The following is a 13,694-nucleotide window of genomic DNA, read 5'->3' on the forward strand; positions in this document are numbered from 1 at the left end:
TAAAGAAATAAATAAATAAATAAATAAATTATTTTATAATTAAATTAATTTTTTTATGAGATTTTAATTTTTTAACTTATATTAATAAATTATTAGACTAATTTAATTAAATTTTATTACTAAATAACTTAGTGATATATTAAGTGAAGAGAAAGTAAATAAATATTACAAGAAGTTGCATCCAATTGGACAAAGTAGCGCATAGACCCCACATAATCTCCTCAACACCATCTATGTGGATTCTCCTCTCTCTCACTTTTATTCCAACTTAACACTCCTGCTTCATTCAATCATTCTCCACCTCAAATTCCATCCATCCCTCCGTTCTAATTCCCACTTCACTTTTGTTCTTGTTTTTCCTACTTGTCAATCTAATTCTTCTGAGTCTCTTACCATATGCAACACTCATTCATAGTTTCTTCATCCCTGCCTAAAAATGTCCCTTTGTTTCTCTTCCAACTTGATCACACTCCATTCACCAAAGCATCAAAACCTTTTCATAAACTTCTCTTCAGAGCCTTCTCAATGCTTCAAGCTATTCCGGATAAGCTCAACTACTCCTTCAACAAAATCCTTTAAACCCATCAAATTTAGCAATGAAAGATTCAAACTTTATGCTTCTCTGACACAATCTCAAGCTGTTGAGGCCACCCAATCCTCATTTAGGGACAAGAGTCCCAAAGATGTTAATGTTTTGGTGGTGGGATCAACTGGGTATATTGGAAATTTTGTGGTGAAAGAATTGGTAAGAAGGGGTTTTAATGTTGTGGCTATTGCTAGGGAGAGGAGTGGAATTAGGGGCAAAAATGACAAAGATGAGACCTTGGCTCAGTTAAGAGGTGCCAATGTGTGCTTCTCAGATGTTACCAATTTGAATACTTTTGAGGAATCTCTGAAAAATTTAGGGTTTTCATTTGATGTTGTTGTGTCATGCCTTGCAAGTAGGAGTGGTGGAGTGAAGGATTCATGGAAGATTGATTATGAGGCAACAAGGAATAGCCTTGTTGCTGGTAAGAAATTTGGTGCTTCACATTTTGTGCTGCTTTCTGCAATTTGTGTGCAGAAGCCTCTCCTCGAGTTTCAGCGCGCCAAGCTGAAATTCGAGGCAGAGTTAATGAAGGAAGCTGAAGAGGGTGGATTCACTTATAGCATAGTTAGGCCTACTGCATTTTTCAAGAGTTTGGGTGGTCAGGTTGAGTTGGTGAAGGATGGGAAGCCTTATGTGATGTTTGGAGACGGTAAATTATGTGCTTGTAAGCCGATTAGCGAGCCGGATTTGGCCTCTTTCATTGTGGATTGTGTGATGAGTGAGGACAAGATCAACAGGGTGTTACCAATTGGGGGGCCAGGGAAGGCACTAACTCCATTGGAGCAAGGGGAGATGTTGTTTAAGCTCTTGGGAAAGGAGCCTAAGTTCTTGAAGGTTCCAATTGGGATAATGGACTTTGCCATTGGTGTTCTTGACTTTCTGGTTAAGGTATTTCCTTCGCTGGAAGATGCAGCCGAGTTTGGGAAAATTGGAAGGTACTATGCGGCCGAGAGTATGTTGATTTTGGATCCGGAGACAGGAGAATATAGCGATGAGAAGACGCCTAGCTATGGAAATGATACATTGGAGGAGTTTTTCGCAAGGGTGCTAAGGGAGGGAATGTCTGGTCAAGAACTAGGTGAGCAAACAATATTTTAATGTGGCTATGGTTAAGTAACCGATTTTGTTTATATAAATGCATGCATTCAACTATAGGCACTGTAATAGAAGTTACAAGTTAAAGCTTTTTATTGAAGAAATTCAAATTTCATGGGCTTCATCTCTAGTTGCATAGGAGTTTAATCCCCCTTGTTAATAAATTGCCTGTCAATACTAATAGCTAAGTTTGATCTTCTAAAGTTCTGGTAATTTGAATGGGATGTGTGCATGTTAATTTAATGCTCATATCATAAATTTGAATGTGCAGTTGCTACTGAGAATTGGTTACTCAAAAGTGAGAAGCTTTTGCCTAAACCATGGTTTGGAATTTTTCATTAGAAACTAACTAAGCATGCTATATGTCCAATACTCAAGAGTCTTGACCAAGAGATACTGATATAAGTTCTTAGAATCTGCACTATTACAGAATGAAATAGTTGCATAATATATATTATATATATATATAGAAAGAAAGAAAAGGGCTTAACACAACAAAATGGAGCCTAGTACTAGTTAAAGAAACAAAACACAAAGTACTCCAATAAAACGTACTCAACCAAATAATCTCTATGATGCATTAATAGTATAATAACTTGATCATGGTATAAATAAATATAACTAATCTCTCTTTAGGGACACCAAATCGTTTTAGTTTTATTATCACAAAATACAAAATCATTCAAGGGACAAATAGAATGCAAAGTACAACTGAATAAGCACCTCTGCAGCAAGACTCACAAACAAAGTAACACAACTGGCTAAATTTCTTAACAATGTGACTCTGGAAGAGAGTTGAGTGCATATGTATTGGTGAACGATCTATATTTCCCTTCAATGATCTATTTGGGGACATGAGTGTGAAGGGTGTAAGCTGAAAGCCATATGAGCAAGACATTGACAATGTTGCCGAACAAAGCCGCGGCTATGGAGCCTGCAAGATGCCTACAGAACTTGTCATACACATTGCAAACTTTGATCCAACCGACGTGGCTGTTTCCCTTCAAACCAAGATATGCAATGCCTCCAGCTGTTCCTGTAGCTGAGGCTACTATCCCCAGTATAAGCTGCATAGTGTCATTATGGTAAATAAACAGTGTATCTCGTAATTTGTTGTGTTTTGCAGGGGCAAAGTATGGTGACATCTTCTAAGATTTGGTAAAATTCATCACAACTCTCCTCTATTTGTGCTTGTGACATTCATCTTGTTAAGGAAGGTCAGGGTTAAGTGTTATGTTTTATGAAATTCAAGGGTACCAAATGTGTTATAATCTAAATTAATCATGTTACTTGTATATAAAAAATCAACCATCAATCAGTTATAGAAGTATGTATTTGGCATCTCATGAAATTTTATTATACTATTATTGTAAACAAGTTTGAGAATTTGTCTATTGAAGGTTTGATTATTCTACTATGACAGATTTGATTATTCTGGTGACTAATTATTTAATTAAAAAACTATGTAAATATACACAATACATAGTGATTAATTTGGTAGCTGATTTTTAGTGTATATAGAGCATTTTGAATTCGAGGCGAGGATAACTCGTCCTTAGAATTATGAAAAGTAAGAGCACAGAGAAAATATGAGTAGCAAGGTGAAAATAAAGAAGAGTTATTTGGATATTTACCGCATCACAGAGGAGAAGGTGGAAGAGGAACTTCAATTTGTGTTGAGGCTTTTGGATAACAGAGATTGATACAATAGTAGTGAGGAGGCCATACAATCCAGAAACACTGAATGCAGAAACAAAATATCTGCATGCAAAGCAGTTGATATATTCAAACACTTATTTAGTATCTGAATAAACCTTTCATGGTGAAAAATGTTAATTTGTACATAGAGCATATGTTTTCAAACAACAAAAAATGGACACAAAAATTCTACAACTTACACAAGGGCTGGTGAGTATTTGAACTTGGCAGGGTTTGGCACAGGCACACCTTGGAATAGCACTAACTCAGTTTGATCACTAGAGACAATGGAAGCAACAGCAGACACTGATGCACCAAACAACAGAAATCTTAGTATGACATCAATCTTAGAATAATCCAAAGCAGCTAGAGGAATTGGAGCTGATGATGATTTCACAGGCTCTGTACTTGTGGTAGAAGCCATATAATGAATACACTGATACTTGAAAAGTGTATATAAATTTCTTAGCTGGTTATGGAGATTGGTTTGGAATTTGAGGGAGAAAGAAATGAAGAAAAGGTGTAAAAACAAATGGGGTGGAGTTCCCTCCACGCCAAAGTTGTTTATTTAAGAAGATTGAATAGCTTGATCGTTAGTTAAAGCCTTAAAAGGTTCACATAAAAGACATTTTGGGGGTGTCATATAGCCTTCATAACCATGGATTTTTATAAGGTCTGTATCATGTTGTCTTTTCTCCAAACAGCATATATGTTCATCTTGGATTTCTTTCTTGACTAGTACTATTGTCTAGAATTGATATGTTTAATTTGGTTGTATTTCAACCAATTTGGATCGGTTGACTGGTCTGCTCACTTCACTTAAATGAGTGACTGGTCTGCTCACTTCACTTAAATGAGTGTCGGATGTTTGAATCTTACCTTGTATATAACAACTTATTGATCTGTGACAGATTAATCTTTAGCCTATCGGATTGAAAGATATAGTCAGTAACAAAAAAAATTAGTTGCATTTCAGTTTTATTGGAAATTTTATTTCTATTGGTTTCGCTGATTTTTAATATGTCAATTACATATTAATTGATATCCGATTTGAAATATATGATTTTCACTATATTATAATATAATTCAATTATTTGATCGATAAAATATATATCATCCTATAAGAGTTATGTGCGATGTAATTTTACCCGGTGCCAAAGGAACTTACCATCCACTTCATACGTTTCTATAACTGCTGTAATGGAAATTTGAATCAAACTTTCAGACAGTGGCTCTTAATTGAAAATATTCAAATCAAGAAATAATGGATAGCTCTCTTGACTGTATTAGTAAGCATGCTCTCCCACTTTCCACATTTTCAGTTTAAAAATAATTTAGAAATATAATTATGTTTCTAATTGTTAGTGGACTTCTCTATTATTATTATTATTATAGAACTTGTATGGCGCAAAATCAATAAAATTGATGAATGTGCAAGTCTGACTAAGAACAAAATATCATCTTCACCTATATATTAACCAATAAACAAATTATTAGCTTGCAAGTTAATTAGTTTTATTTAAGAGTTTAATTTTAATATACTTACAGAAAAACATTTTATACAGCATTCATTCTTTTGAATGATTATTCACGTGATCATGGTAAAAGGTAGTTATTTTACCGTGTATCAAAATTAAATTCTTTATTTAATACCATACAAACAATATTCTTCAAAAACATATTTACCAAATCAACCAAAGTATATATATTATGTAATATGTTAAAATATAAAATATACATTTAAAAATATTTTTGGTGTACATAGAATATTTTTCTTAATCAAATAATACTTTATTTTTTCTGAAAGCGACTTAATTCTTAGAGAGGACATTTAATTACTATACTTTAGTTACTAGGTGCTCCTAGTCAGAGGCGTAAATTATGTTTTATTATGAATTTTGGAATTTGCTAAGCTAAGTTCAAGTGCACAATGATGTAAAGTTTCACTTCTCAAGACACTGCTCTTTTTGGTCAAAGCAACTTCTAATGATAATTGATAAGGGGCAGAATAGTCTCTCTATCTCTCTTTTTTTAATTTTTAATTTTTAATTTTATTTGTTGTCATTAGACCACATTCTCATGATTTAAAACTATATTTTTAAAGTAAAATAATAATTTTAGTCCCAAAAATATAATTTTGGACAAAATAATTTTAAAAATTTGGATATTTTTGCCTCCAAAGAAGATTATCCGAGTCTAATAAAATTCTTTCCAACAGCATCTCTTTAGATTCATTGAAATAATTCCAAAATAAAATAGCTTGAAAATCAAACCACCACTTGACTAACCACACAATATATATTCGCTTGAATTAAATTTTATTATTTTTATCAAATTGGATCTTGTGTCTATAATATGAATCTATAACCTTTATGTTATACCACAAGAGAAAAGGAAAAAAGAGTAATCTGTGACAAATTAGTGAAATTACATATAGGTTGAAAACCATGTTCAAAATCCTTAACTATTAAATCTGATTGATTCTATACATGATTCTTTTCTTCCTGCATTCAGAAAACCAAAATCAGATATGACACTAGGAAAATTAGCAAATGTATTGAAAGCTGAAAGTGTGAAGCATAATTGTGTAGTTTATCCTTACCGCTATCTTACAAGAATTATAAGAGGGATTGTCCAAATCTTAGTTCCAAGCCAGCTTCAAAATGAGGTTTAAAGAAACAAGGAAAACAGTAAGGAGCTAAAGAGAACAAGTATTCTTTTTTATAATTAGTACAAAACAAAATTGTTGCATATAATTTTTTTTCTCTTTTATTGAAGACATAAGAGAAATGCAAATACTACCAGAGAGATACAGACAAGAGGAACAATATCTCGTTTACCTGAGAATATAGACCAAATATAAAGAGAACTCCAAGGATTTGTGATATAATAGAAAAATAATCCTGGGTTATCAGATTCAGGTGGTTCAGATATCAATTCTCTTTTGATAATTAAAATGTAGCTTTAGAGAGTAAAAGTAGGAGATTATGGATGTAGCTTACCAGAGAGAGGCGGCCGGGAGCAGCTGAGAAAGAGGATGTTTGATGTGTAGGCAATTGCTGTGACTGTGATTGTGACTGTTAAGAAATGCAAAAGAAGATTGACTAAATTAATTTCCATTCACTACCCATTAATGTAACTTCAATTATAAACATATTATTAGGTTTTATTTATTTAATTAATTAATTAGGACTAAAAGCCCTGCCAAAAATAAAGCTACAACTCAAGCTTGAAAAATAGTTGTCTACCAGATTACAAAGAGGCAAAAATTAGTAATGCTTTCTGTTGTACAAACCAAAATCCATCACTGTTTATTACTTTCTTTAATGTGTGTTTTGTGTTTTAAAAGTCATATATTGAAGCAGATGGAGTGACATTTAGAATGAATTAGTAGATAAAGGAAAGCATAAAATCCTCATATATAGTTTCATATACAGGGGTAAAACATAATCTTAAAAGGTCTAAAGCTTCAGTATGGAACATACTTTTGAATCTTTCAAGCACAATTCAGGCTGTCGAACAATGTAAATCTGGTCACCAACTGCATCTTCTTTGTAACTATCTTGATTTCGGTGCCAAGTCCATAATGCATATGTAGAATTCACCACCTGCAATAAAATATGAATGTTAAATGTTTGAGAAAAGAATAAATACCATGTTACCTGAGAGTTAATGGACTTAACCTTGTCATAAAATAATGTGAAATAGTGAATCCAATTGTAGATTATAATCACAAAAAGGGGAAGTTCTTTTAGGAAGATTTTTTTGGTACTTTATATCTTTAAGACGCATCAGTAACAATAGTGACATTGGAGGGATAAACTAAATGCCCATGAAGATAGTTGCTGTTCAGAATTGAATACATAGACATATCACATAATAATAAGACTCCAAGAATAGCATCATTATGACAACATACTAAAATCATTAAATCCCTTGATTAAGCTAGCTGAACCTTGGGACTGGTCTACAATATAAATATTAAAGGAATTGCAAATAGTACTAATTAAGAATGATCAAATTGAAGCTATAGCATCATCATTAGCTGGAACTGAAATTTCCATGAGATTGGGGTAAAAAATTTTTATTGATTAAATAAATCATTGGAACTCCTAAAGTGACACTATCCAATATCAGATTTTGAAACACAAGAATGAAAATTTCACAATACCTAAAATCGAAGACTTTACCTCAAGAATCCCATGTCCAAAACTGCTTTCTCTAAATGCGCTCCATTCAGGTTGTTTGCTCCAACAAAAGTTCCCTTTGGCAGGACCAGAGGAAAAATTCGAGTGGCAAACTGGTCCGATTTCTGGTATATTGTCTCCAGGTGAAGGACACTTTCCTGGGTCATCAGCATGATCAACATCTACTTTCTCAATATTTCCACCATCTCCAACAATTATGTAAACAGGTCCACATTTATCCAATGTGTAATTGTAAACTCTATTCATCCTCTCATAAGCATGAACCTGCGTGATGGAAAAAATGTAACACTTTTATTGAAACCATAGGAGAAAACTACATCCAAAGCAAAATTTATTTAAGAAAACACCATTCCAGAGAATTCTTTCTCAAAGGACAAAATTCAATTGAAGAGGAAAAATAAAAAGTAAAAAATCACTTCCAAAGGTATTGCACCTTCAACATTTTTCAGTGAAGAACATGTAATAAGCATCAAAACTGATATTACATATCTTAATTTCCTAACAGGGTTAAAATCACTCGATCATCATATATTCATTTGAAATTAAATATGCATAAAGTTTGCAACTACTCTTCAAACAGGTATATGCATCATTCATCATAAGATTTTCAAATTATTCACCTAAATTTGGCTGCCTAAAATGCAGATAGTGAACTCATTCAGACCTTCAAAGTGACAATGTGGTGCTGGAACCAATTCCCTAATCAAAACCATGACTAATTATTTTGGATTCCATTCGATTTATATGATCATTATATGATTAATTGAAAGATTCAACTAGTTAAAACATAGTGATACCAAAAAAATAGAATAAAAATAAATATATATAAAAAAAAGGAAAAAAATCTTGGATATTTAAACAATGGCATCGAATTATTAATAAGTTGATGTTCTACAATTGATAACAAAATAGAGTAATTTTAACTTACATGACCATTAAAAACAATGTCAACACCATATTGATAGAGAAGTGCTTCCATTTCCAATCTCATACACTCGAATTCCTGATAGTGTGAAGCATAGCTATTATACCAAGGTGGATGCCAGGCAGCTACAAGCCAAGGGGTTACACTCCGGTCGAGACTTTGCAGATCTTGCTTCAGCCATGCAAACTGTGCACCTAGATTGAAGATCCAAGTACACATAACAAGTTGTATCTACACATAAGTTATTTTTGTTGAATGGTTTGGAAAAAGGTAAAAAAATTAACCCTATCAATTACCGGTACTATTATAATCAGCATATGCTCCCAGCATAATGAAGTGTATGCCCCCAGCATCAAAAGAATAATACAAGTTGCTTTTGGATCCACTTTCTTCAGCAGGGACTGCGAATCTTGTCAAATATGACTTGAATGTGATGCCATCGACTTGTGGTTCAATCTCATGATTCCCTTCAATAACCATCATTGGAATTTTTGATGTCAAAGGCTCCATAAACCTGATGTATTAAAAAGCAATGAATAAATCATAATCTCTTTGGAGTTCGGAAATCAAGTATTTCACATGATGGATATCATTATTAACAATGTGAGGCATATACAACAACCAAGGAGAAGAAGGATTAGCTGATATCTGAGTGCTATGCTACTATACAAAGGATGGTCAATGCTTACTAGTATCTGTGAAAGAGTGGAACATATTGATGCAGAATAGGAAAGGAATAAAGTGGTAATGAATATGGATATTAGGATCATTAGGTATATAATACATCATGAGCATAATACATATATGATCTATAAAGAACACTAAGATGTTGTTTAATCTATGTAGCCAACTCCATCTACTGGGATAAGGCACCAAGTAGTTGTTGTATGCAGATTTAGATCAAACAGGCAATTTAATAATTGGCTTACAAATTTTTTGCTTCTGTACAGTGTAGCAAAACCAAATTTAAAGTGTATCAGAATCTAATTAAGTTCTATGTTGGAGAAATTTATCTCATTCTCAAATTGAAAAATCTAGTTGCATATCCAGCTAAATCTGCAAAGTGATATTTACTTTGGTTATTGTTTTGTTCAACATACAGTTGTTAGTATGCTCAGCTAAAGACTAGAATACTTATGTTTCCCGGGCATAAGTTCAAAATATCAATGTAGGTAACCGAAAGACTAGATTATATTATGTTTCCGGGGCATAAGTTCAAAATATCAATGTAGCCATGTAGGTTACCTTCCCCATGCATCCCACCGCGGCTGATACGTCTCTCTGATAGGTGCATCCGGAAATGCGCAAGAATAACAAGAAGCTCCTTTTCCACCAGTTGTCAAATACTGATTTGCATACGTTAAGTCTCCAACCATTACGATCATGGAAGGATCATTGTAAGTTAAGTGATCAATAGTTGTGCTAGAATTGCTTGTGAGGCCCAAATCTCCAATAACTGCAATTCGGCTGGGATAATTGTTTGGACTAGGCCTCGGAAAAGTCTCAAAAACATGCTCTTGACTCATAGCTGGAATAGTGCTATCCCCACATTTGTAATAGTATCTGATTCCTGGTTCAAGGCCTATGCAAGAAAGAAATTTCTTTGAAGTACTTTGGCAAACTGAATAACACATTGGATTCATAGCACTTGTAATATTCCTTTTGCTATCATATTCAACGATCATCACAAAAATATTATATTGTGCATCTTCATAAATGAGTACCATAAAACATTTCATGTTCTCATAAATATTACTTCAAATGTGTTCCAACATATGATGGGATTGAGATATGATAGATGATATGATGCAAAATACTTCACTTTTACTCACATATATGTATGTAGTTGCTCCAAATATTGTTATCTTAAGCTTCTTAAATTTGTGAATAATTTTGTAAGTATTGTACTGTTTTGTGTTCAATACTCATATTCTTATTCGCAAAACATAGAATAGAAGATATTATTAGAACAAGCATAATATATGAAGAATGGATCAAGATCCTCTAGAGTGAGGAAGTTAGTAAAGTGATAAAGTGAGGAGTTAATCACTCTTAAATTAAGATAGTGGGGTACACATTTCAGGGAAGTTACAAAATCAATGGTGATTAACCCTTCACTTTACTACTTTACCAACTTCTTTACTTTAGAGGATCCAAATTCATGAAGAATAGATGTTCCAGAATGCATAGCATACATAAAGAAGCAACTCTGATAGACCATACAAACAGAACACCATAGTTGAAGAATCTTATAAAAGGAATATACTTTCTACTAGTTCATTATACAAGTAAATACTTCTAAGTTCTATCCAATAATTGACTATAGTTTTGGTACCAAACAAGCACTATCATCAACCATTGAAGATCGTAATGAGATTAAAACAGCAAGAAATTGAAAAGTACCTTTGAGTTTGACATGGTGAATAATGCCAGAGGTGTAGTTCCAAAGGCCTTCAAAGGGGTAGAATTGGTTATAAACAAGTGAATCACCTTTTGCAACACTTGTGTACTTGCCACTCTCTTTACCATACCACACCTCACTTTTAACAGATGCAGGATCAACTGGCGTCACATTAAGACCAATCTGTGCATCCCCTTAACCAAAAGGGCAAAACCATCCCATTAACAACTTTATGTTTTATTATAACAACAACAACAACAAAGCTATATCCCACTAGGTGGGCTCAGCTACATGGATCAAACGATGTCATGGAGCCTTATTATGTATCATGTCTACAGTGAAACTCTCTTTTGACTACCTTGTGTATGCTTTTATTAGTTTATTATAACATTATCATAAAAGAAATTAAAAAAATAGAAAACTTTATTGATTTCGAGTCTTCGAGATTGGAAAAATCTTATGTAGGGAGTTGGGAGGAGTAACCACACTTCTTTGAATTGGATTGTTCAGATTGCATATAATAGCGTCTAGATACCGGCGACAAAGATAAACTATACTATTATGTTTTAGCCTATCAAATTTTATCATACATGAGACAAGTAGAACACTCTTAACAATGTAAACACTAGATGATTAGATTAGATGACTGTATAAATTCATGAAAATTAAGCTAACTCTAAGAAACTAATAGCTAAACTAGCTAGTTAAGTTAACCCTATCCATGAATTTTCTTCTCTGATTCAGCCATCATAATCATAACATAAGAGTTCAGAAACAAAATGTTCCTATAATAATTCTTATCCCTAATCACTATTCTAAGGAGCAAGAACACAAAAAGGCAAAACCCTAGAAACAAAATGTTACTACTGAGAAATGTGAATTGGTGAGAATGAGATAGATAAAGTACCAGTGACCCAGGATATCCACATGGAAGTTGGTGAAGAAATTGCAAGCGCAATCTGCTCCGGGAAATTCGAGGTCACGTTCTTTCTGAGCCTTGGATTGGTCATCGGCAAGTCATCACTGCCTTTTCTGAGTGACGAATCGAACCGCCGAGTCACCGGCTCAAACGGACCGTCTAAGGTGGTGGGTATCGGTGGCACTGCGACTGCCACCTTCATGCTGGTGAAAATGTTGATCACCAAAACTATTATGGTGGAAGCCATTTTCATTTTCATTGTCTTGTGTTGGATCCTATGCGGATACTGATTCATTAACTTACAAGACTTGAGTTTGAAGCTATAATTTAATGATGCTAGTGTTGGTTCTAATGTGATGTGAGAGTCATACCATATTTATTGGAATATGCTGCTTCTTGTTCTTATTCTTCTTACTTCTTTTATTGTTTTTCAAAATAATAATTAGTAATTAATAATGATAAATGAGTAGTCAATTCGCCATTCAAAAGAGTTGGTTGTTTATTCAAAGTCAACGATGGAATCTCTCTATCACTCAGTTAAATGTTCTTTATACCATCTTGCTTCTTATACTCTGAAACCAAAGTAGAATTCAGAGGACAAGTGCATAATGGGAAGATTCCAAAAAATGATTGTTGCGATAGTCAGGTGGAATCAATTTTATGTGAAGTTAGGGGTGGCAACGGGGCGGGTTTTTGCTCTACCCGACCCCGCCCCACCCTACAAAAAACCCGCATCAAATCCGCCCTGCCCTACCCGCGAGTAGTAAAATGTTAAACCCTAACCCGCCCCTGCGGGTACCTGCTCCGCCCTTACTCGCCCCTATAATTATTAAATCCAACAAATAAAATTAAATTTTAAAAATTATATAACCACCATTTACATACATAATATAAATTAAAGTAAAAATTTATATATGATATAATATTATTAATCATTTTACTAATTATTTTATATATGTTACGTATATTATATATTAAAAATATATATATTTATATATATATTATATATACCGGGGCGGGTTTAACCTAAACCCGACCCCGCCCCGCCCTGCCCAAGAACCCGTCCCGTTAAAACCCGCCCCGGTGCGGGGCGGGGTAATTACCCGCCCCGAGCGGGTAGAAGCGGGGTGGGTACCCTCGGGTTCGGGTAGTGTTGCCACCCCTATGTGAAGTTGATAGTTGAAAGCAGTTAAATAATTTGATTGATTTGACTAAATTTTTATCTAACGACTCTTAGTCTTTTAGTTTAGATGATCCATCATCAACTTCCTTTCGTAGTACCCTACCTCCACGGAAAGTCGAATCCCCGTTGCCTCCTTGAAAGAGAGATATCCTGGACCACTAGACGATGGGGACTAGCCATATATAACATAGAAATCACACTCGGAAAGGGTGAACAATTAGCTAGAGCAGCATGTGCTGTAGCGAAATTGATTGCAAAAGAAGGTAAGAAAAATTACCAACCTGACCCTTAGTCCAAGTATTATATATGGTTATTTACTAAAATCACCTTTTGGAGGAGAAGAATGGATTGTTAGTGTGGGCGATTTGAAAGATATAATTGGGGGCATGTTCTAGGAGCCCAAACTATGTGATTGAATAAATCCTCCTCCATCTGTTGCGGGTTGAGGACTCCTTCCCCTTTTTCAAACTCCGATTCATATTTTTCATATCAATTTCATGTGAAGTTGATTGCATCTGAATTTTCACCTATCAATTTTATAAGGTTCAGTATCATTTATTCCCTAAACTCGAGCTTTACTTGCCCCAATAGTAAACTATTTATTTTCTCATGGCTTGTTTGAACCATTTTAATACGAAAAAATAATTTTATTGTCTTTTAAAAAAGATATTGTTAT

General features: G+C 33.9%; 3 protein-coding genes across 11 annotated transcripts; 1 reads left to right on the forward strand and 2 right to left on the reverse strand.

Annotated features, from left to right (window-relative positions):
* LOC107622854 (divinyl chlorophyllide a 8-vinyl-reductase, chloroplastic) lies at nucleotides 245–1,865 on the forward strand. The gene has a single exon (XM_016324906.2). The coding sequence runs from the start codon at nucleotides 437–439 to the stop codon at nucleotides 1,685–1,687; it is 1,251 nt and encodes a 416-aa protein (XP_016180392.1). The 5' UTR covers nucleotides 245–436; the 3' UTR covers nucleotides 1,688–1,865.
* Nucleotides 2,240–4,308, reverse strand: LOC107622855 (CASP-like protein 1D1). Its single transcript, XM_016324907.2, has 3 exons — nucleotides 3,583–4,308; nucleotides 3,319–3,445; nucleotides 2,240–2,751 (listed from the first exon to the last, which is right to left on the reverse strand). Exons 1-3 carry the CDS (start codon nucleotides 3,804–3,806, stop codon nucleotides 2,527–2,529), a joined length of 576 nt encoding a protein of 191 aa, XP_016180393.1. The 5' UTR covers nucleotides 3,807–4,308; the 3' UTR covers nucleotides 2,240–2,526.
* On the reverse strand, nucleotides 5,680–12,322 carry LOC107622852 (purple acid phosphatase 23). 9 transcript variants are annotated; one of them, XM_016324900.2, is made up of 11 exons: nucleotides 11,824–12,322; nucleotides 10,919–11,110; nucleotides 9,761–10,097; nucleotides 8,812–9,029; nucleotides 8,519–8,709; nucleotides 7,573–7,854; nucleotides 6,868–6,990; nucleotides 6,385–6,447; nucleotides 6,185–6,285; nucleotides 5,985–6,038; nucleotides 5,680–5,886 (listed from the first exon to the last, which is right to left on the reverse strand). In XM_016324900.2, the coding sequence occupies exons 1-10, from the start codon at nucleotides 12,128–12,130 to the stop codon at nucleotides 5,987–5,989; spliced, it is 1,866 nt and encodes a 621-aa protein (XP_016180386.1). In that variant the 5' UTR covers nucleotides 12,131–12,322; the 3' UTR covers nucleotides 5,680–5,886; nucleotides 5,985–5,986. The 9 variants fall into 9 exon arrangements, with proteins under 9 accessions (XP_016180386.1, XP_016180384.1, XP_020970646.1 ...); XM_016324898.2 differs by having other exon boundaries at nucleotides 6,385–6,459; nucleotides 11,824–12,321; XM_021114987.1 differs by having other exon boundaries at nucleotides 6,185–6,222; nucleotides 11,824–12,319.

Source organism: Arachis ipaensis, chromosome B10 (assembly GCF_000816755.2).
Source record: "Arachis ipaensis cultivar K30076 chromosome B10, Araip1.1, whole genome shotgun sequence".
NCBI lineage: Eukaryota > Viridiplantae > Streptophyta > Magnoliopsida > Fabales > Fabaceae > Arachis > Arachis ipaensis.

What these genes read in the sequence shown, in the direction of transcription:
- LOC107622854 (XM_016324906.2), top strand. Translation starts at nt 437, where the DNA reads ATGTCCCTTTGTTTCTCTTCCAACTTGATCACACTCCATTCACCAAAG.
- LOC107622855 (XM_016324907.2), bottom strand. Translation starts at nt 3,806, where the DNA reads ATGGCTTCTACCACAAGTACAGAGCCTGTGAAATCATCATCAGCTCCA. An exon ending in AAATACTCACCAGCCCTTGT is followed by an intron (nt 3,446 to 3,582) that starts GTAAGTTGTAGA and finishes CTTTGCATGCAG; the next exon opens with ATATTTTGTTTCTGCATTCA. An exon ending in ACCTTCTCCTCTGTGATGCG is followed by an intron (nt 2,752 to 3,318) that starts GTAAATATCCAA and finishes GACACTATGCAG; the next exon opens with CTTATACTGGGGATAGTAGC.
- LOC107622852 (XM_016324898.2), bottom strand. Translation starts at nt 12,130, where the DNA reads ATGAATCAGTATCCGCATAGGATCCAACACAAGACAATGAAAATGAAA. An exon ending in TGTGCTTGAAAGATTCAAAA is followed by an intron (nt 6,460 to 6,867) that starts GTATGTTCCATA and finishes ATTTCTTAACAG; the next exon opens with TCACAATCACAGTCACAGCA. An exon ending in CTCCCGGCCGCCTCTCTCTG is followed by an intron (nt 6,286 to 6,384) that starts GTAAGCTACATC and finishes CTGATAACCCAG; the next exon opens with GATTATTTTTCTATTATATC.